The 24,335-nt window shown below is 39.3% G+C and overlaps 1 protein-coding gene across 38 annotated transcripts in view; it reads right to left on the reverse strand.

Annotated features, from left to right (window-relative positions):
- Nucleotides 1-24,335, reverse strand: part of Nrxn1 (neurexin 1) — a 1,071,743-nt gene that overhangs the window by 13,630 nt on the left and 1,033,778 nt on the right. For 21 of the 38 annotated variants that reach the window (XM_076559345.1, XM_042267516.2, XM_042267513.2 and 18 more), the window contains one exon: nucleotides 13,475-13,562. In XM_076559345.1, coding sequence (XP_076415460.1) covers nucleotides 13,475-13,562 — 88 coding nt within the window. The remainder of the gene's footprint in view (nucleotides 1-13,474; nucleotides 13,563-24,335) is intronic. The other 17 variants (XM_076559341.1, XM_076559352.1, XM_076559340.1 and 14 more) reach the window with 1 other exon arrangement.

Genomic DNA, 24,335 nt, shown 5'->3' on the forward strand with positions numbered 1-24,335 from the left:
CGGTATTGGTGTGGGCCCGGGGATCTGTTTGTATCTTTCCGCAGGACAATGAGGTTCCTCTTTGGGTTCCTGAGCACTGTGTCCGCCCTGTTGCTGCTGCTGAACCCCAACATGGCAGAGACCTATTGGGCCTTCGTGAAGATCTCTCCCCTTCTGATGCCAATGGGGATTGAGAGCCCAATACGCCAGCCTTGGCAAACATTAATATAAGCCTAGGAACTGTAGCCATGAGGTTGGATTCTTCAGAAGGTAATGTATGGTAACTTTTTTCAAAAATGTATGGTTACTTTTTAAAAAAATGTTGAGAATGTGTCACCCAGACACCTTGGAGATTAAAGATAACCCTGAAGGTCACTGACCTTCATTTGTTAACAGCAGCATGCCAGTTAAGCCTTTTTCATTTTCGCAATCCTCTTCGAGCTGGTGTAGTACCTACTTTCAGGAGTGGCTCTGTGTAACATTTACTGGCTTCCTGAAATTCATCTAGCCTCCTTTGAAGATACCTTAAAATTTGTGAGCCTGAATGTAGCCATTGTGAGACCATTAATTCTGCTCCTTGTTTGCTGTTTTGTTTTGTTTTTTTCTTTATGGTTCTTAGGTTTTTTTAATTTTTTTTTTTTTTTTTTTTTTTTTTTGGGCAGAGCTGCCAGCCTAAGTCGTGCTGGAATCAAGAAAAATGGGCCTTGGTGGTTTGTGTTTCTGGAGCTGTGTCCATGCCAGTGGACCATGGCAGTTAGACACAGATGATGCTCACACGCTCCAGAAGAGAGTCTGACATCGCTGTTGCTGTTGTTGCTGTTATAGCGGTGGTGGCCATTGCTGCTATTGTTTCTGGGATTGCTATTTCATAATTGGTTACTACAGCTAGCACAATGGAGACCCTGGCAGCAAAAGTAGCTACCACAGTTAGTTAATCTTTCATTTTATTGGGCATGATAAATTTAATTCTACAATTATACATTTGAATTGGCTTTGAAAGTTGTAAAAATTTATACAACTCAAGTTCCACTTGCCTATGGGATACCACCTTACAAGGACTCCAATTTGCAGTAAGGCTTGTTAAGGAAGGGAATGGCTCAATTGCCTTTAGCCTCATGGCTATGGGTGGGTTAGGACTTCTGTTGGTCTTTTCTGTGTCACACAGATTGCAAGCCCAGTGCCACTTTGAGATTTTTGGCAGCAGTTACTCTACAGCTCACGTGGTTGAGTCTGTATGACAATGAGTATTCAGAGACGGGTAATTCTTGGGGGACGGTCATCAACCTAAGACAGAGTGCCTGTGTGGCCTGGGCAGGTATCGCCATGACGGGTAAGGTGACCTACTGACGTCCCACGTAACCTAAGTCAGAAGCTCATTTTTTAGTAAAAAGGGGGGACCTGTAGGTTCTGACCCCCCACTATGAGTGGCTGCTGCCTTGCTTGCCGACCTTGACCAGAGGTCCTCTATATGCTGATTCCCTGCCGGTTTTCTTCTCACCTAATGATCACCGGAGGTTCTTTGTTTATGTATCCTGCATTTGGTGTAAACAGCTTAGATGCAAGAATGTAGAACATTGGGTAGCAAACTTCTGCCCTCTGGGGACCCTCTATTGTTCTGTAAGCCTGTATTTAAGGTTTCCTCCCTCTTTCAATAAATGACATTCAGCTGTGGCGAATGACTTGCTGTCTCTTGTCTCTATTTTTTAATCCACAGCCCCTCACTCTGACATGGTGAACGGGTAGTGGTAGCGCAGGCATTATTGCTACAACAAGCTGTCCCTTGCCAATGGAATTCTGCATGCCCACCAAAATCGTCCATATACATGCAGAGTGAGCAAGGTCATACTGGATTGAGCATTAATTTCTAATCCAGAAACTGTACCTAATTTGCTAAAGCAGTGGTAGGCAACTCAGTACCCTTGTCCAGCACTTCTTCCTCAGAACATGATGGCAACACTTGAATTGTATGTCACCAAGGGTCACTTTGAGGTTCAGAACAGACAGGGTAGCCACTGATCACCTGCTGTGAAATGATCAAAGGTCTTTATAAAAACATGATGACCTATTTATTTTCTCCATGTCTTTCTTACAAAAGCAATGTATTCAGCAGCTGTCCCAACAATTAGACAATATGTAGTACAGACCTCATTCCATGGTTCAGTTGGCCGAAGCAGGGATGACCAGGGACACTCTTTCTGAGGGAATAGTTGTGTCTGAACACTTCTCTTTCATGAAGTGCCTAGTGAGATCAGGAGGCAAAAATGGCCCTCTGAATCATGGCCATGTTGTTTTAGACCATTAATTGTGGCATTGCATGGGGACCGTATTTCTGTTTATCCAAGAAACCTCCCATCTTTAATGGATCAGTGCTCTCTGGCCGCTATGGTTGGAGTGAATTACATTTCTTCATCTTTCATATTTTTGTTACGATAGTTTACATTTTTAGGTATCATGAAAGCAATAATCTAAGACTATCTGAGCTGATGTGGTTTACTCTCTTAGAAGTAAGAACTCTTTTGATTAGGTTTTAGAGTTTCTTTTTTAAAACTTTCTCTTCTTTCCTCTCCTTCTCTGAAAGTCCACGATGTAGTCTGGATGAAATCCAGGGAGGAATTGCTACTGTGAGTGCATTCTGAGTCTGAGGTGTCCCACTTCCTGCCTGGGGTGTTGGCAGGACACCCCTCGAAGCCCCAGGCTTTCTGGGTAGTGGGGTAGAGTGCAGGCCTCCTGATTTAGAACTAGGTGTATTCACCTTGGGAGAGCATCTTTACATATTCCAGGCATGGAGCTACTGTTGGCTCAACTTTGTTTTAGTGGGAAATGATCATATTCTTTTTTTTCAGTTAAAGTGTAATAGCCAGGGTGAAAGATTAGATACCTCCCCCTCTGAGCCTATTAGAAGGGACCTGTTAGTACTAGACTGGAAAAATATGGCAGACAAGCCATCCACCACAGTGGCTGGGGTTGGAACTTGTGTGGGTGGGATGACCTGTAAGTCATGCTGCACAGAGTATCCTTGAATGTCTTAGGAAGAAGAACCAAAAGAAAGGAGTTTTCATTCTTTGTCTCCAAAACTCTGTGGGGGCAAAGCCCTGGGCTTTTTTCTTCCCCCAAACAAAAATATATCTTGTGATGTATACCCATTTTTCATGCAGCAGAGCAAGCACATGAAGCCAAGTGCAGATCTTGTCTTACTCAGTTGTAGTGGTCCTCAAACAGACTCCATACGCTGGTGGACTTCAGAAGCACCTTATAAAAACACCTTGCTAGAGGCTAAAGTGCCAGCTACTAATGCGTCCTTTCGGTTTGGGAAGTAGATTTATTCCCTTGACTATACGATTTACTCCTTATTTGCTAGTACTAATAATAGCTATTTTCTATCCAGGTTTATGTGTAGCAGACTACACTGGGCAATTCATAGTCCCAGTCTCATTGTTATTAGCACAATAATGGTATCGCATTTACCATTATTCATGTCATTTTGCAGGTGCCAAAAGTCAGGAGCGCAGGTTCAGTGATCTGCTTTTGATTGTCCATCAGAGGGATGAACTTGGATTTGAACTCAGATACCCAGATTTCACAAGTTCATTCAATGAAACAAAGGGTTTCTGCATTTCCAGATGTAGCCAGTTCATACTTGTCTTTCTTTTTGAAAACAAACAGAGAAGTTTAATACTATTTCTAAGTATATTTGACTGATTTGACTGTTGCGCTGATATCTTTAACATAGCTTCTTCTTTTTTTTTTTTTTTTTTTAACCTGGACAATTTACTAAAGTGTTTCTTGTTTTGTTACCACTCCCAGGCTTGTATAACAGTGTGTGACTGAGTGAGGATCTAATAATGATGACAGTGACCTCTTTAACATGTCAGTGTGTGGAGATGAGCCCTGAGAGCTGGCGCCAAATGTAACATTTGCTGCTCCTTGGAACATATGAGCTGATGACAAGAAAGCATATTGGCTCTTGGTGGAGGCAGCATGCCCCATGGAGTGGAGTTCAGAAAATGCCGGCTTACCCCTCCTAACAGCTGAGGAAACAGAATTAATAAGGTACCAAGAAAACGCCACAGGAAACCAACTTTGTTATCAAAACAGGGATTCAGCACCAATTACAATAGAACACAGCTTCATTCTTCCAGGGCTTCAGATTTTCATGAGAGATAGATTTAGACAATATTTTTCTGAATACATTTCATTTCTCCTTTCATGGTTGGTGAGTTTTTAGAGTGTGGGAATGCATGGTATTGTGTCCTTCCAAAGCACAACAGGGTATGTGCTATACTGTAGAAAGACTTTGCAGCATCTTAGCATTTTCTAATAAAGTTGTGATATGAGAAACATATCACAAAGTTGTACTTTGTTGCTGGACAAATATAGGCTGCTTAAAATGTATTTTGTGGCCCTTAGTGAATGAGTATTGCTGTTTAGTGCAGTATGACACTGTATCTGCATATATATGTATATATAGTAGATACAGATACTTGTGTAGATCGTATTTTCAAGTTTAACCAAATGTGGCAAGTGTATGTCTATGCTAATTATACAAGTAGTCAATCATCTGTTAGTTGAGACTTTTCTCTCTCACTTGACAGTGTCTCGTGTAACCCTTGTTGGCTTGAATTTGCTATGTAGTTGCTGCTATGAGGTTGACTTTGTCTGAGTCTACCTCCTGAGTGCTGGGGTCATAGATGTACACTTCCATACCCCGTTGATGCACTGTTAGGACTTGAACCCAGGGCCTCATATATGCTAAGTAAGTACCTGCCAACAGAGCTATATTTTCAGGCCCTGATGAAACATTTTAATGGAGCCCATTTTCTGTAATATTAAAAGGGCTGTGCCCTTTCCATTCAGAGCAATCTATGTAGCAGATTCAGAAATCTTACTATGGAGCAGAATAAGCCATCTGTTTCCAACCCTACGCCAGGAGCTGCACCTCCTCTCACTGTTGTATTCATCACAGTTACTCATTAATTCCCACCTATGTGCCTGAAACTCACCTGGGCAATGCGTGTCCTTCCTCTGTGTTACCAGCCTCACAATAACCCTATTCATCCCATCCATTCGTACAGACTGAGAAGTTGAGCATTAAAAATACTGAACAACCTTCACCCACATTGGATGGATTATAACTAGTCCTCATAACTAAAACATCCCATTTCATATCACAAATATTAAAAAATACTGTTCGGGTACATAATCAAGTACAACCCAAATTCATCTGCGTCATTATATTAAAAGACAAAACCCAAACATGACAGAAAGGTCAATAAAGGTTCACGCTTGGGACCAGGGGAACAAACCAAAGCCCTTTTTGAGGTTTGTCCCTTACCCCCACCCCTGGTCTTCAAGTGTTAGTCATCATTTCCTAGCCTAAAGACTGGAATCTGCTTCTGGGTGGAAAACACGTTGCTATCTCCCCCGCCCCTCCCCCGCCCTTAAGAATTCATCCAGTTGGGCAGGTCAATACCCGGCCAAGGAACCACCCACTCCCAGGACGGCAGATTTCTGCTCCCTGCCGGGAATTCCACTCCTGTCCTCTGTTCAGCTGTCTGGAGCTGCTGCTGCATGGCTGGTTTAAGCCTGCCCGGTTTTCTGGAAGGGTGACCCCGGCCCTGCAACCTCCTTTTTCTTCTTTTCTGTCCCTGTCGGAAGTTGGCAGAGCTTACTCACGTTTTGCGTGGTACTTTTGGTATTTGGGGCTTTCTCCTTCTCTAAAGCTCCCCACGAACACCCCAAGCTCCCCTTTCCTTATGGCCGCTTGCTCACCAAACCCTTGTCTAACTAAAATACGCTTGCTTTTTCCTTGTCTCTAGGTCCCTTTGCTAGGAACCCTGCCTGACCTGGGCTTTTCTTATAACTCTAATAAAATTATCCCTGAGCTTTCTCCTCTGTGTGGCTCTTCTAGTAACATGGCTGAAAACCTGAGAGGGGGTCCTAATTTCTCTGGTAACATGCCTACCCCGGCTGGGACTCGAAAATTTTAGGTAACATTGGTACTGACTTAATTTCGGGTGAAGGCAAACCCGAGCGATTTAACTGTTGTCTCATCAACAGACCCGCTTTCTCCTGCCCTGTGGCTTTCTAATACTTCATTCCATAGAACACTTGTAATTCAAATTCTTATTCTGGCTGTCTGATGTGTAAATATTTTTAAAGCCTCTCTCCAGTTTTAAGACCCCAATCTATTTAAATGAAAGAACTGGGAACCATTCCTTTGTAATGTAAATATCAAGGAAGGCAACGCCCTCAGTCTCTAGTTCTCTTCTGGGAAGGGAGGAGCCAGCCCCACTCTAAGCTAGCTGTGGAGACACTTCCTCTGGTTGAAGCCTTTGGCCCAAAACAATCACCCTTTTTTTTTCCATCCTTTCTCTTAAAAACTCTGCCTCCTTCTGCGCCACCCCCTGCCCCCATAGACTTAGGCTGATTTCTAACCCCGCTTTCTAATGACAGTAATTTAGAATAAATTTTCCTTGCGGTTTAACTTCCTTCAATGTAAATTTTCATTCCAAAGTACCGGTTTAGAAAAGTAAGAAGGAGAAGGGGTAGGGTTGTAGCCCAGAGGTAGACCAGTTGCCAAAGCATAAGAGGTTGTTCGCAGTTTGGTCTCCAGCCCAGGAAAGGAAGGGAGGGTGGGAGGGAGCAGGGAATGCAGGAGGAAGGAAAGGAAGGGGAGGGGGAAGGAGATTAAGAATGATATATGTGCCTTTCTTCTTTTATGATTATATTCTATTAACTTTTATCCAAATATTCTGGAGAATTAAATTTATATATGGCCAAACAAACAAACAAACCCAAAATCAACAAGAAAAAAAATCAACCAAACAAAAAAATAGCCCCAAGCCAGAACACCGCACGCTGATAGCACATTCATTAGTGGCCAACTTCAGCCACCCATCCTGCATGATGACTGGACCTCCAGCCAACCTAGTCCGGGTACTCGGGAGATGCTCTATGTGACCGAAAATGGAAGATTTATTATGCTATTTTTCTGGCTGTAGCTCAAAATCCTTCATTTTAACAGCAATGTGTTGGCTATTATTGGATAATTAGACTCACTTTTGAATAATTACATATAAATAACCCAAATTTAAATGAAGAACAAAATTATCTTCTAATCAGTCTCAAAAATATGGTCTACTAAATGATATATTCCTTTAAATGATTGAGAGTATTTATTTAATGAAAAGATGCAGCTTGTGCAATATCCATATTTTTATTTCTAATGGTTAATGGGATCAGTTCAATAGAAATCCTTTGATCTTTTCTCAAAATAGCACACTGGAAAACCACTCAAAATTGCATAGTAATTGTAGCAAATTTTCCCTAATGAATAGTAATACATGTGAAGGACCTTTTGCCATCAAATTTAAATTTTTATTCCAGCAAATTATTTAAATGAACATCTTAAAAGCTAATTCTGTATTTGTGAGGTTCCTAAATTTTAGAGGAACAACCTGGCATTTCAAGAAACCAAAAGTCCACTTTCTCTCAAGTAAAATAGTGAGAGGTGCAGTATTATCTCAGTAACAATCTCTCCAAGTCTCCCCAGCTATGAAGACACTTTAGAGTTTCATTAAAATGAAAATATAATTTAAAAAAACATAAAAAATAATAAAAATTTGTAAGGACTAAATGCAATGATGAGCATAGGATCTGTCTTCATTAAATCCAAAGGATACTTGTTATCTGTCATTACTCATACACCTGAGCTCTGATCCACAAAGTGTGTTTACAGTGGCTGGGCAGACAGTCTACCTCCATTGCCTCAGACAAACCAGAAGAGACCCCACACACACACACACACACATGGAGGGGGCAAGAGAGACAGAGACTGAGAGAGATACACAGAGAGAGAGACACAGAGAGAGACAGAGAGGAAGGGAGGGAGGAAGGGAGGGAGGAAGGGAGGGAGGGAGAGATTGATGATGACTAATTTTATTATTCAAGGGGCTTTTTTTTCCCCCTGATCGCAACAATGGATTACTTAGTTGAAAAGTCTCCCACTTAATCAGCTATTCATCCTTAAATACAAAGAGATTTGACATACTATCCTCACCATTGTAAATATAAGAGGATTTTCTAGATACATTGGAGGAAGGAGGAAGCTAAATTTGTTTTTATTGTGAGGCAAGATAAATTGGAGCTATTCACCAGGAAGATTCCACACCAAAAAAGGGCCATTATTTTCACTGAATGTCTTAAACAACAGCATGGAAATCACACTTTCCAGATTTTGCCAAGGGTGTGGAGAAAGTGTTCTTCTGTTCAAGAGAGGGCCGAAAACTGAGATGGATGGACACCACCTGAGAATTTAGGTGAATGCAGCATTGACATTCTGTCAGTTTACTAAGCAAATCCAAAAATGAGTGATGTCAGAGAAATCTGGTCTACAAAAGCTTATTTTGTAAAAGAGACACAGGAAATACGCATACTTACATACCTATAGTATAATAAAAGTAGCGATGACAGGAAGCACTCGAAAACCCATATTAGAGCAAGCCGTTGCTCTTTAACATACTTCCCACCCACAATCCATCCATTCCAAAAAGCACGTGGCTTGGAAAAAAAGCACAGGAGGTGCAAGTGGTTTTCTGTTTGTTTGTTTCAAAGGAAATTCACGTTGAAGGTCATCCATCTGCCAGTGTTCATGAATCATAAAAAGGGCATTCTGGGACAGTGAGGTTCCCACCTGTAGAGATGGGATTTGCTTAGCTGTCCTGCGTCGCCTGGCCTCTTTTTGTATTCTCAAACCCTCACTGTACCAGTGTGGAGCTATCATCCAATTCTAACCACACAGGACATTGGGGCTGGAATCAACTGTAATTGAATTCCATGTGTTCCCACCCAGGGGGTTGTCCCTGATCTAGTTTCAACATGCTCTGTTCCCATCAGGAGGCCCGAGTGGTTTCATCAGTTGCCCATCAATTTTCAGCCAAAGAAAGTAACAGCATTATGTAAAGGGGGAAAAAATAGCTTGGATATTACTTTTATAGAAATGAATTGGAAAAGAAAAGAAAAGCTGACATTTGTGCTCGAGTTTATTGGAGGCATTTCAATAATTATCTTAAATACATTCACTTCAAGGCTAGAAATGCCTCTAAAAAACAGGTGATATTTTAATGTCTAAGAGGAAGGACTTGAGAATGAGAAGAAAACAAAATTTAAAAAGCATAAAATATAGGGTGGGTAGCTTCTAAGATAGAATGAGCCTCCATCTTGGAGGTGGAGGATCTAGGTATGTGTTTTTTTCTCCCAGGGCTGGCACAGGAAGGAATTCATGTTATGACTCCATAATATTTGAACAATGATGAAATTAATAGCTAAATACACAACTCCCTCTTCATTAAGAGTGCTGAGTGGAGTCACAGGGCAATTCAAATTTATCTAACACTTAATAAAAGGTGTAATTTGCTAGTGTTCGGAAGAGGCTGGATTGCTTGCCGTGTTTGTTTTTTTAACATCTTTAGGAAGGAAGGTTGCTGAAGATCAAAGGTGATACGATTTCAGTGAAAATCTTTTCTTTGAAAGTGTGTGTATGTGAGAAGTGGGTGGTGGTCTGTGTGATTACAAAACTTTCATATGTAAATATTCAGGCAGAGTGAAATACCCAGGAAAAATGTGTGACAGCTAATTGTGGACTTCTTGACACAGAGCTGTTTTCACTAGCTTAGGGAATTATTGATACACATCAGACACAAGTCTATCTCTGAGTATCTGCCTCCATCTGTAGGTATTTTAAAGGCCTGGTTTCCCAAATGAGTTGCTTATATGTGAAACAATTTTTACCTAGATATGTCTAACAGTAACCAAAGTCTGATGGTAGAAAACACAATTATTACCAATATTATCTTATATTAACATAAAAAAACAGCTGGAAAAGAGATATAAGGAAATGGTACAATTATCCACAAAAGCTTGTAGAAGCACAGCCTCAAAGGGTAACACTATTCAGATTTAAACAAGGTCAAGAAAATAGACCATCTTTCTTAAATAATAGCTGGAAAGAAGAAAAATTATACAAACCACAAATTTTAATTGATGCTCTTATACAAATTATATCATTTTGCTAACGGCGCAATATTACATGAAACAAGAAGAATCGGGAAGGAAATCAGAGAATTGAATGGGAAAGTCAATGTGGATATAAAAAGGGAAGCCCTTGATAGAACACTACAGTCAGCAGGACAGGATAGGTCACCAGAGCAGCTGGTAGCCAGTGATCCCACAGGTGTGGCAGTACCTGCTTCATAGTACCTGTCTGCTCAAACAGGAATTGACGAGCAGAAAACTAAGGCGTAAGGGAGGAAGTTCAATAAACCAGGCTCGTGCAGGACCGTGCACACGGGAGCAGGGGAGATGGCTCCTTTGGGTAAGAGAGCTGTGCAAGCATGAGGACCTCCGGTCAAATCCCCAGTGCCCACATTAAAAACAAAGACAGAAGGCCTTGACCACTGCATGTGGTGATCCACACCTTTACTCCCAGGACTCCAGAGGTAGAGGCAGACACATTTCTATGAATTCTAGGGCAACCTGGTCTACACGAGTTCCAGATCAGTCAGGGTTATATAATAAGACCCTGTGTCAGAAAATTAATGAATGAATTAATTCAATTAAAAAATGGCTTTGCATACCTGTATCCCTAGTGTTGCAGGGGACAGAGACAGGCAGATCCTGGCATCTGGATCTTAACCAGCCAGCCTAGACTACATGCACTGCAAACTCCAGCTACAGTGAGAGACTTTGTCTCCATGGAATAAGGCAGAGGATGACAAAGCACAGAGCAGGGACCTACTGCTATCTTGCTCTGGCCTCTCTGGGCATGCACACACACACACACACACACACACACACACACACACGCACGCACGCACGCACGCACGCACGCACGCACGCACGTGCACGCGCACACGCACACGCACATACGCACACACACATACACACACTCACACATTAAAACCGTTGTTGTTGAATAGAATCGGTAGTTCTGCATCTTGTATTTTGGGCAGCAGACAGTGTATTAGGAAAGCACAGACATTTACATATTTATATGATTAAGTGCTCCCTGGAGGAAAGCATTCTTCCAGGTTCCTGCTTCACACTGCTGTCTTATGGTTGGGGATACAGCTATACATTGGCAAATTAGTAGTAGATACCCAAGGTTCTTCAAATAGCCATAAATTCACAAAGAAGAGAGGAGGGCCAGACCATCTGGAACACAGCTACTGACGAGATGCTGTGCTTCTTGCTGTTCTGGACATTTAATAACACAGCCAAAGTCAGGTGAATTAAAAGGAGGAGGAGGAAGAGCTGGAGTACAGCACCATGGTTAAGAACAGGTACTGCTCTTGCAAAGGACCCAAGTTCAGGACGTAGCACCCACAAAGGCAGCTCTAGGGGGACCCGCACTCATGTTCAGGCATTCACAATCAGAAACATGCACATGTATGGTGGTTTTTTTTTTTTTTTTTTTCAATTACACATAGGGAAGTACTCTGTCTTTTTTTTCTCTTCCCCATCATCCTGTTCCTAGATTCACTGTACCCAGAGAAATGCAGAGACCATGGAGTAGTTGCTAAGGAGTGTTTGATAGGACCCATAAGTAGTGCTGGAGTAATCAGAGCATTTTCCTCAAGAAGAAAGACAGAGTGACAATTTCAAGTGCAATTAAAGTCCTCACGCTGGATTTACTGGGCACTTAAGGTAAGGGCTCTGTCTAAAGAAGATGATTGCTGTGACTCCATAGAAAAAGGATTTGGCCAGAGAAAAATCAGCAAGCACTGCAATTAGTCAGCACCTACACACTTCTCATTACCACTGGAATAACGAATAAATGCTGAAAAAGATGCCTGCCTTCAAAATTACGAAAACAAAAACCAAACTCTTACAAACACACAAAATTCAGAGTTCCTTACTGGAATAATCCATAATGGAAGATCCAGAAATAAGACAAATGTTAATAGTGATGATGATGTCCTACACTCTTTAATTAGCATAGAGCTGTGAGAAAATTGGTTAATATAATGGCAGGACCTTGACCTTGGGGCCCACAGTAATGGCCTGATAGTCCAAACCTGAGAAACTGATAGAGATAAAGGAGGGAGAATCTAGTAAATGGTAGCCGGAGATGGAAGTTGTATATGACAGACTATTCTGGGGGCGAGAGTCCTAGGGGAGGTAAACTGAGGAGAAGGAGGGCTGAAGCAGCCCAGGCAATCTCCAGCATCAGCTCCAGATGAGAATGGACTGAGGCCACTCCCCTTCACTGGCAGCTACTCCTTTGTCCTTGCAGATGGCAGTGGCAGCAGTCTAAGTGGTGCTCAAAAAGAGATACAGTCCATGCATCCCAAAATATTTCATATTTAAAAGTGAGAAAAAGTAGACTAATTTTCAAACAGTATATATTTCTTTACAAGAATACAAGTTAACTATTTTATTGAGACATTTTTTTCTGGGCTTCTAGGTAAGAACTATGAATGTTATGAGCTAATGGGGAGTGGGCAGATCGTATCTCCTGCAGTCATTTCGTTAACACACACTAGGAATTCAAAAGAGCACTAACGGGCATGCATCTAGTATTGTGAATATTTGGTGGGGAACACAGACTGTGATTCACTCATTTTTAGGGTCCACTGTCTCCACTTAGTAGTATAAGGTGTGTCTAGAAACAAAAGTACATCATTCTCAGCAGACGAGATGCAAACACGTCACAAAGAAGGTGAAATTAGGCTTCAATTGTCTGTAAGTAAAATGCAGCTTGAACTTGGGGAGACATGGCAAGACTCAAATCTTCCTCTTTTTCAACCCATCAACTACGGCACCTGCTGTCTTGCTATTGCTATAGTGATCCAACTTCCAAAATTCAGAAATAGATCACTTAGGAGAGTTTTCTAGCAGACTGAATCATGGGAATGCTTTTCAGTGCATAGATCAAATGGTTTTTCACAATCTACTGTAAATGTTTAGCTTTCCTGTTGTACTAGAGATGGCCATAGGGAAAGTCCACTCTAAACTGTATACAAAAATGATTGTGGGAGCTGCTGGAATGTGAAGGGTAAGTACCTCACGTGTGCTACTCCCCTCTCTGCTGTTTTCTCAAAAGTATCTATTATTGGTGGTTTGGATTTTTAACATGTTTTAAAGTGAGAAAATTTATACAACAAAAAGGCAAAGGCCCATTGGATAATATTTTGTTTGTCATTGTTTGGTTGGTTTTTAATATTTTTGAGACAGAGTGTCCTCTAGTCCAGTCTGGATGTCACCTCACTGTGTAACCCAGGATGACTTTAAAATCCACAATCCCCTGCCTCCACCTTCCAAACTACCAGCATATACCTCCATGTGGAACTAAGATCCCATCAGATAATGTACCATTTTACAATGAGGTAGCCAAAGGTAGTGCTTGACATCTACGTGGGCATCTCTTCTAAGGAACAGAACATGCAACAAAGATATATAGTAAGGGCAAGGAAGTAAGAAAAAAAAATTGACTAACCTAACCCACCTGAGCTCGGCTCACAGGGGTCAATATCCTCGTCATCGCTGGGACACTCTGCTGAGGCCACAAGGATGTCATCTGTGGTCTGCAAAAGAATCACAGTCAGAAGGTTACTTTAAAGTGTACTAGGAGATCTTCTCTGTCTTAGTTACAGGTGAAACACAGTTTGTGTTTACATTACAGGCTAAGAAACCGAATTCATTATTTTCCTTCCCTGAGACACAGAACACAGAGCTTATATTCACGAACATATTTTAGACCTCTCGTGGAAATATCCCCATGTATGACAGATCTTGACTACAACTTATTTAACATGTAGACATAGAAATGGTGGTCTATAACTGGTAGATGCCTAGCCACTCATCTGCAATGAGATGCTGCATACAGGAGCAGGCAGATGTTTAAGACAACCTGGCAGAAACAGGCAATTTGAGATTGATTACAGCCCTGGGGAGCTACAATGTATGCACCAGTAGGCTTTATGCAGTACTTGTGCTTGGCTTCCTGAAGCAGAACAGCCGTAACTTTTTTACATTTGTGAACAGGTAGTTCAATAAATCTTCAAAATGTAGCTTGTCCTCATTGGGAAACACAGATTACATAGAAAATTAGATATGTATTTTTTTTAGATGCAAAATGAAGCATTTAAGATATTTTTCAGTTTTCAAAATTTTATACTCAAATATCATTTTTACAGTGTTCAGATAGTAGATGCTGTTTCCTCATTGTCCTTTCCATGGCCAAGGTTTCATAGTACATAAAAAGTGTGGCAGCGTGGGCTGGAGAAAGGTGACCATTTCCTCTGTGACATTATAGTTGCTTCGCTGCACTTACAGCCAAAAAGATAACTGTCGCTGTAATAAAAATCAGAGTGTGTAAATCTTAGCAGTTAGTCACATAATCAACACACTGGCAAGCATCAAAGGTTGTTCTTTAGTGCTGCTTACGTGCAGTAATAAACTCAGAGGAGTTATTGCATGGAATTTGTGAAGGGTTACTCCAGATCGGGCTGATGCTAAGGTAAAACAGACCATATCCATGGTGCAAATCGAATTTGCAGAACGTTCAGGAGATTTGGGCAGTTCGGAAGATGCTTGAGATCAAACCAATGGCGCCATTTAACAGGAATTGGAATAACACAGCATGAGCTAAAGTCATTAGAGAGCCACAATACTGTCAGAGATAACAATGTAAAACTAATTTTAAGAAAACTGAAGACAAGGAGGGAGGGACTTCAATGACAAATGCTTAAAGCAGAATCTATTACCTTGTTGGCTCTTTGCAATATACCTCGAAATCAACACAAGTCTTTAAGCAGCATGGGGACATGGGCTCATTGTGTTTTGCTCTTACTTTCTTCTTAAAGAGTTTCTGGATTAATGCATTCCCTCGGTGTGCGTTTTCAAGAAGGAATTTCAAATACCAGATTTCTTAGAAGCATAGTTGTTCACAGAGAAAGGCATCAGCCGGTGGTTATGAACAGTTCTTTACCTCTCATTAACATGAGTTTCACCAAAGACCCATTAAACTTTTGGCACAAATTCATCCTGCAGGATATCACCCATATGAGTGCTATGGTATCATGATATTGAATTAGGGGTTCCTCAGGGCAATCAACCCAATACATCCCAGAGCAGATAGTGGGCTATTTTCCTAGGGCCAATATTTAGCATGAAGTTATTATCTTCATTCAGAATGGGAACTCTTTCAATATAACCTAAATTAAGTTAATAACCACAGTTACAAGAGAAATTTCTGTATTCTTGAGGAATTTTAAATGTATCCATTCAATCCATAACTGTCACTGTTACAATGTTCTTGATAAGGGGAGGAAGAAACGAACACATTCGTTAAGCCAGGGGTTCTCACTCCAGTGCTGATTCCTCATCTCCTCCTGCATCTGGAGGGACATCTGGTAGTATCTGGACATATATGAGGTTGTTACTGCTGGGATATTGGTGCAGGGCTATTACTGTGAGTATCTATTCATTAGAGACTTGGGGTGCTGTGAAATGGTCTAAAATACACTTTATGACTCATTCAGCAAGAATAATCAAAGGTGCTAAACTTAGGGAACCCTGCCATTAAAATGTAATAATTGACTATGCTTTATTTCCTTATCTGAAAAAAAGTGATGAGTATAATAGACATTGTTTTAAAGGAACAAGTCAATACATGGAAAGCACTTGGAATATGATCTCATTGTAATTGTTAATAAAAATTTCCAACACTATCAGCACTAATTTTAATATTTCATGAAGGTGGAACTGTTTTAATTAAATCACTTTGAACTATATTTATAAATAGTATAGTTTCAGATATTGAAGTGAAAGTTATACATACAAATTATTTTCAGCTGGAAGACTTGCTTAGCAATTATATTAATATTTGTAATATAGGTAATATTTAAGGTTACATCTTTTACAGTCTCAGTTCAAATTGTGACTTGAGCAAACATCAAGTATAAATGAGGAGGATAGCTTATTAAAATGAATTCATGGCTACATATGTATAAGTCATTAGACAATGTTCTATGTACACTGGTTGCTTAGGTAATGCAAGCCAATCTACTTCAAGCTATTTTCTTTAGGGATAATTCCACTTATTTTATTTATTTATTTTTTTGGTTGTGAGCCTTGACTTTCATGACTGCCCTGATTATTCATATTTTTAAGCAGAAAATGTTGTAATAGTCTCAGTATTACTTTTTATAAAACACTATATGTATAATACAAAAGCCATGTAATAGTATCTTGTATAGCTCTGTTAAAGTAAAATGAACCACCAGACAAATATACCTCTTTTATAAAAATAGATTTTTAGGTCTCAATGTACTTTCCTGCTATAATACATGTATATTCTTGATTGTTATGTATACATTTATTAAAAACTGAAATCAAACAATCCTTTTGTGAATGGAATTTTTAAATTAATGGATGCCTTGACTGAAAACTACATGGTATGAAAAATTAGGAAGCAGCTCATGGAAGGAGGAAAAAAAATACCCTCAAATTTCACTCAGGAGGTGGATTTCACCAAACAATTCTCTAGCCAAAGCTGTGTGATTGAAATTTAATTCACTGTGCTTTGAGCTGCCTCTCTGTGACTTACTGCTGAGAGTGTGGTATTAAAAATCTCAAATATGTCACATTAATCAATTCTGTTCTTAGTAGACTTTTGCTTGATGTTTATAACCTTTTTTCAGAGAGTCAAGCCACTGTAAGAGACAGAATAGCTATCAAGCAAAAGCATTAGCCTCAGGTAGCAGTAGCATTCCATTTAAGTGAGCATTTCTAACTATGTTTAACCACTCACAGGTCAAGGAACCATGATGATGTTCCCTAGTAGAGATATGTCTGTGCCTGAGCACGGCAAGCATCTATTCTTATTTCAAAATAAGTCCACAAAAAAAACCCAACACACACACACACACACACACACACACACACACACACACACACACACACACACACAAAAAGCCACCTAGGTCTCTATACCTGTCAACAAAGCAACATGGAAAGAATGTGAGAAATAAAGGGTCAAAACTTAATCTATCATGTTCTGCATGTGAACACCTACATACAGGACTTGGGGGAAATGTAGTCAGGAGCCATTAGCCCAATTTATCTAATAGTTAAGGATACCAGGGAAGACTTTTTGATGGTTTATAAATTGTAATGATACTCTTTTTAACAGGACAGGTAGTCTCCCCCACCGCCCCATCATTTGCAGTATATATACGCTATTTTCCAATAATAATAATAATAAAAAAGCACAGCTCAAGTGCCTTTGTGGTTAAGAAGATATATGGAGAGTGAATGAACAAATTTTATGTCCCTTCTAAGAACAACAATATTTCTAGATGTCATTTTCATGATACGTGGTTGTGTGGAACACTAATCCCTGTCAGTCAAGACACATACAAGAAACATCAACCAGAACAGCAAACATGCTTTGTAAGAAAAAGGGCAAATTCCAAGTGTGAAATCCAGATACTTCACTTATTTCAAAACTTGAATTTAAACGATCTTTCTAAACTGCAATAGTCTATTCTCCTGTATATGACAAAAAGTTATATATACATATATAACCTAAAATGCAGATGGAAGAGTTACTGTTATCAGTGTCATAGTTAAGTACTTGCTAAAACAACAACCTATCCATTTGTATATTCATTTACCCAGTTTGAATATGTGAACCTTGCCATTCATGAATATTTAGGAAAAGCTTACACTTCCCTGAGAATAGTCAGCTTTCAAATTTCTTTAATGTTTTTCCCAACTGATGCCCAAGGCAATTACAAAAAAGTGGCCATAAATCATCTCTCTGCTTGGGGAAAAGACAGACTTGAAAGCTATTCAATTTTCTTCAAAAATTTTTTCAGCTGCTTAAAATGTAGGCAATGACTTCAGGAGAGTTAAAGGAGGAATAAGTAGAGAAACTCTAGCAGGTAAAGAGATCTACTCACACTAACACTCATTTCTGTGTACAGTTGACACGAGTTATCTTAATAGACCAAACTCAGGAAATGTAGAAACATGCATAATGTTGCAAGTCAATGCATTTTAAGGAAAAGAGAGAGAACAACATTGGACTCCCGCCTAATTAAAAGGGAATGCTGTTTCAGCTAATTTATGTAACACAATAAAACCTTCAAGGAAGAAATGAGGTGTAAGAAAATATGAAACTAAATTATTGCTTTTAACTAAAACAGCATGTCTCTTTTATTACTTCTTTGAACTACTGTTGGCTTTTATTTTCATATTGCAGTTCCAGTTTTAGCCAATGCATATTTGGAGGATCATTCAAGAGCTTAAACTTTCAGAAAGGCATCTCAAAATTCTATTCTCAATAATCAGAATTTGGGGGGCAGGTAAGACTTCCAAATATTACTGGCGATAAAACACAGGGATGAAAGAGAAACTAGAGAATGGGGTAGTCCAATATCCCCATTTTATTTGTTTTGGCTTTGGACAAATCACTTTTTGAAATGATTTAGGCTATTTCCAAATTAAATACTGACAGATGTTTACAAATGTAAATTGAGGCTTTTTAATGGTGTTAAAATGAATCTCTAGCTCCACTATTGAGACTGAATGGACTAATTAGTCACACAGGTTAAACCGAAAATCCTTGCTGGTAATGAGGCCAAAACATAATTTATGACTGTAGCATGCCAGTGGTGGATAGCTTCAATAAGCAGGATTCCAAAATCCTTGATTTCACTGTTGGCATGTAACATGTCAAGGAACAAAATCACAATTCACTGAGTGTTCACAGATTTTCTTGTACTAAGACTGACTTTAGTAATCATTCATGTAAGTTCTTCATTTTATGTATTAGGAACCTGGAGACATAAAAATAACAAACATAACCAAAATTACATGTTTAATTAATGAGACTATATACACCTTCAGTAAATTGTGATTATCTTTTACTCCAGATGTCTATCCATTCAACCGTTCCTCCAATCATGTATACATGCACACATGTATCCACCCATCCCAACCCATTGCTTTGATGTACCTTACAAAGATACATGGTGAAATTAGTTTAAAACAAGTGAAAATGTGGCAGAGGCAGAATTACCACAGTGTGAAAAACCACTACAATCATTAAATGAAAGCGTTACATACACAAGGAGATCCATACACAGGTATTTTATTGTTTGATATGAGATCAAGCAGAAAAATAATGACACTAAGGGAAAAATATAAACTCTAGACTTCTATTTTGAAAGTCCTATTATAAAAATCTATTTCAGCACATGTATTGTTTTATTTTTGCTTTTATGTTTTAAAGATTTATTTTTTTCATTTTATGCAAATAAGCAGTTTGTCTGCATGCATGTATATGTTATCAAGTGTGTGCCTGGTGCCCATGGAGGTCTGAAGGATCCCCTGATCCCCTGGAGCTGGAGTTATAGGCAGTTGTGAGCTGCCCTCTGAGTACTGGGAAATGTCCTGTGTCATCTTGAAGAGCAGCATGTGCTCTTAACCACTGAGGTGGCTCAGTAACCCCATTGTCGTTTTTAAGTAAATCCAGAAAGTTATTCATTGACGCACCCCAATCTTGAAGTTTACTGTTTTTTTAAGCAATCTCTGAATATAAACATGTGACTAAATTCTTGGCACACAGGGAAAAAGTGCATTGCTGAATCTTTCCTGTCTTTAAATCTACTTGAATAACAATATGGTCACTTACTCTGTTTTCTTCCCACTAAGCCACTGATGAACATCCATTCAACTTCCAAAGTCTCTCTTATTACCTCCGTCTTCATAACATAACTACAAATGAGATATTTCTTTTTATCCCTCAATCAGCATTAGAAATCTGTCAAGTTATCTTTTATTAAGTGATAGTTTATTCATAATGCTCTTTTTCCTTAAAATAATCTAGACGTGAGTTATTGATCAAGTTAGCATTATTTCCACAATGATCCTTGATTAGAAATTCAAAAACAAACAGAGTAGGATGGAGCCAGAAACAGCTAATTAGCGAAGACTTTTTAGGGGGTGAGGGGGGCACTAGTTATTGTCAAAGCCTGTGTCCTCTGGACAGAGCTTTAACCCAGTGTGGTATGTGAGAACCTCTGTAGCACATAATGCTTAGGAAAATGGAACAGCAAGTGGTAAGGACATGGCTAGGAACAATGAATGCTTAGCAGAAAGTTCACATACTGCTTTTATTGGACTCTATCAGTTGAATACAGATAAGGTCATCAACCACGAGCCCCAGGTAAGCCGGCATCCGCACAACAGCTCTATGGAAAAAATCTTTGGTCATTGATGGCGAACGAACATTATCTATCTCAGATGTCATAATGGCATTTTGTTTGCTACTCGGAGAATTCATCCTTTACTGGGTCTAGCTGTATTGGAGTGCTCAGCTTCTGTACTTGAGTACTTCCCTCCTCATGGTTCACAGTGATTTATTATTATGTAGTTAGGATGTGGCACTGCTGGAGCACCTAAGGTTGATTTCTACTAGGTTGATCAATGTTGCTCAAATACTAGTTCGGAATTCAAGTCTCAGTTCTGGTCTTATAAATAATATCCACTGTCTTAAATCGCTTCATGTATTCTAAGCACATATATGCATAGCACTTGCATGTGCACATGTTCACGCACACAAATATATCACATACATATATTATATGTATGGATATGGATACACATCTAAGCATTTGTATATGTGAATCATAATAATTCGCCTATATAACCATGTATGATTGCTCATGCCTGTAACCCCAGCACTGAAGAGGCTGAGGCTTGAGACATTCTAGAATAGCCTGGGCTGTCTCAAAGAAACAAAAATAACAGAGATAATGATAATAATAATAATAATAATAACAATAATAATAATAATTTTCTATCCCATGGTTATGTTGTAGGAACCATATTTGATGTGTGAAAATATTTTGGAAAGCAGGGAAGCACTCACAATGCAGTCTTTATATGCATATGATGGCTATTCTTGGTTGTCAACTTGACTACACCTGGAGTTGAGTATATTTTTATTACAATTAATAGACAGTGCCTTTGCTTCTTGCATGACCATAAGGACAGTTGTGCCGAGTGCTGACAATGACCCTCAGCATCCATTTCATTAGATACATTCTCTTTTTACACATCCTCCCATCCTTCCAGCTGCACAGGGTCTGTATCCCTTGCTCCAGCTGGCTCTTCACATAAGGCTATCACTGGGGGCAGCATCCCTTTTCCCAAGATGGAATTCATTGTAGCATTGCTTATTTAGTGCATTTATGCGAGCTTGATAATTAATCAATAAGTTAAGAAGTGCCAATTCATGCCTGGCAACAGGATAGCACTAAATACACAAATTCACAGATATTAAAGTCCTAAGTCCTGTTCACTCTATGTGACTGACAACTTATTGTATTCCAGGACCCAGATTTCACTGCTACTTTATGACACATGGCATCTACAGCATTTAAATAAACAGAGTAATAGAGGAGATCAGTTAGCAGCACTACTAAGTGAAAAGAGAGTAGGGGAGAGGGAGGGAGGGATAAAAAGGGGAGGGAGAGAGGGGTGGGGGGGAAAGGGGGAGGGGGAGAGAAGAAGAGAGACAGAGAGACAGAGATTCTTTCAGGGTGACCTATGCACCAATGCTCCATGGTATAGTGGTTGTATCTGTAGTTATAATAGATACGACCTGTAGTATATTTGCTGTATTTATTTTAAAATGTGCCAATGAACTCTTATGAGACAATGAGCAAAATTTTTATTACATTAAAATATAAGAGTATATACCTTCCCAAATTATCTTGAAGTGCAGAATTTTGAGACCTACTCAGATGAGTTTTATTTTATTTCAAATACTGCATGTCAGAGTTCACATTTATATTTAAGCATATGTCTCAGTTAAATAGAATTGGCTTAAAATCATATTACTACTTAAAATTCTGGCATATTTCCTTTAAGCATCTACATAGATTAAATATTTTATGAAAACAACTATGGCTATGAGCAAACAATTTCCAAAGTATAATCATGTAAATAGTGAGTGTTTTATCTTGACTTCAAAATAGCAAGAAATATTACATATGACATTTGAATTTGTTACTATCATTACAGTAAGAATCTTTTTGCCTTATGGTCACCTAGTCTAATTTCACCACAAATCTTTTTGTGACAAACGGTGTTTGTCACCATTGCTCATATGTGACAGCTCATTAAGTCTCAAAATAAGAATGAGAAAGTATAGATTCTTTTCCAGAAGTATATCACCTAAGACCTGGAGAAGAGAATTAAGGTGAAAATCATACCTTTGGAAAAATTTACCTGCCTTATAACCTTTCTGGATGTGACAATGAAACTTATATCTGGTTTTTACACGATGCCCTGTGGTGGGAATTTAAGGTAGAGAAACAAACAAACAACAAACAAACCGATTAAGTCCTGGCATTATGTTTAGTAGAAAGAATGCCTGAAGGTTAGGTGGGAGGCAAAGCTCAAAATGTCTTGCACTGAGTTCATCTGTGGACTATTATGAAGCATCTTTGTCCTTCAGGAATGCACTAAGATAAAGCCTACTTTAGAAAGGTCTTGGGGGGTTGGGGGTGGATGAATAATCATTCCCTCTCTTTCTTTCACATTCAATATCCCTTATAGCTACTCCTGTCTCCTACAGACTTTATTGCAATAGTTTTATATTGTATGAACTTTTATTTGATTGCATGGAAAATATGCCTTTCTGTTTTCCTTCAAAAGCCAACAATACATTTAAAGTTTTATTTTCCTTCTGAAATGAAAATTATATGGAGATTAGGACTGGCTGACACAGCCATCAAATTCGGACCAAGAAATAAACGCACAGTCAAGTGCAATCATGCAGTTTATTTCCATTGATTCTCATACGCATTTATTACTCCATTCATCCATAGTGATTTGCTGAATACTTTTGAGTAATGAAGAGTTGTACAGTAGAAAACATCACTGATACTTTTCTGGCTCCAAATATTTATCATACAGTGATTAAACATGCAGTTGCTTCTTTTCAGTTTTGAGGCAACATCTATCCATTTATGGATCAGGCAATTAATCATTCACACACTGAAGGCTGCTTTTCTAGTGACTGGTATAATACTTAGCAACAGGATACAAATATCTGACCAGTGAACCAAACATTATTTCAGCCCATATAAAACATAAGTAATTTCATAGAGAAATTAAGTGTTTTAACTAACCACTATATGATACCAGATATAATTCAAGAACTTAAAAATTTGACACAAATAATTTCAGCGGTGGTGCTTGATGGGAGCAAAGTTGCTCTATGATCCATGAAAAGTCATCACTTAGAAAAGGAAGAAGTATGGCCATGTTAATTTATTTAGAAAATTATGGCTTTCCCATCATCATTAAACAAAAAAAAAAAGACACCCTTTGTTTTTACTTTATGAACAGGTGATTCACCTGCATGTGTCTGTGAACCATGTGTGTGCAATGCCAGTGGAAGCCAGAAGAGGGCACCAGATCCCCCGGGGACTGGAGTAGCTAACAGTTATCAGCGGCCACTTGGTGCTAGGAGCGGTTAGCATTCTCTAACGCTGGGCCATCTCTCCAGCTACTCCCATCACCATGTTTAAGCAACTGAGGTCCTCTCGTTCCATAATTAAATCAACAGTGCTGATATTTAACTTCTCTTTCCCCCTGCACTTTCACCTGTATGCCCTTCTATTTAATTTGTAGTCCCAACTGCCAGTGTGGCCATCTCAGGAGGAAAGAACACCTCCCATCAGGCCAGCCAGCCAATGCTGTTTGACTCTTACCAACACATCACAACATCTGGGCTCGCCTATAAAGCTGCAGGTTGATGTAGATATTGTTTCCAGTTGTCATTACTATAAGATTCCATAAGCCTTTGCTAGTTGGAAATGTGTTTGTGATAATAAACTTGTGATACAAGAGACGATCTACTTGTTCTGCTAAAACCCTTCTTGGTACAAGGAAGGTATTTTACATGTGTAGTTCCCCAGTTTAATTACTACATTCTGAACAATGTATCAGAATAATTTGCCCCAAACATGTAGGTAGTGTGTGTGTGTGTGTGTGTGTGTGTGTGTGTGTTTGTGTGTATGTGTGTGTGTATGTGTGTGTGTGTGTGTGTGTGTGTGTGTGTGTGTGTGTGTGTGTAGGTGAAATTAGGCCGTTTTATTTGTTCTTAAAGATGCTTTTTAAGATAGACAGGTTGTCCTGGTGAATCTGAAAAAAATGCTAAGTGACCAGATCAGTCTTTGTGATTCAATCCTCAAAGTCCCAACAGGGAAGGTGCCATTCACTGGTCCTCTTCCAGAAACCTGCTCTTTCTACAGAAGGCATTGAAGGACTGT

Source organism: Peromyscus maniculatus, chromosome 22, assembly GCF_049852395.1.
Source record: "Peromyscus maniculatus bairdii isolate BWxNUB_F1_BW_parent chromosome 22, HU_Pman_BW_mat_3.1, whole genome shotgun sequence".
Lineage (NCBI taxonomy): Eukaryota > Metazoa > Chordata > Mammalia > Rodentia > Cricetidae > Peromyscus > Peromyscus maniculatus.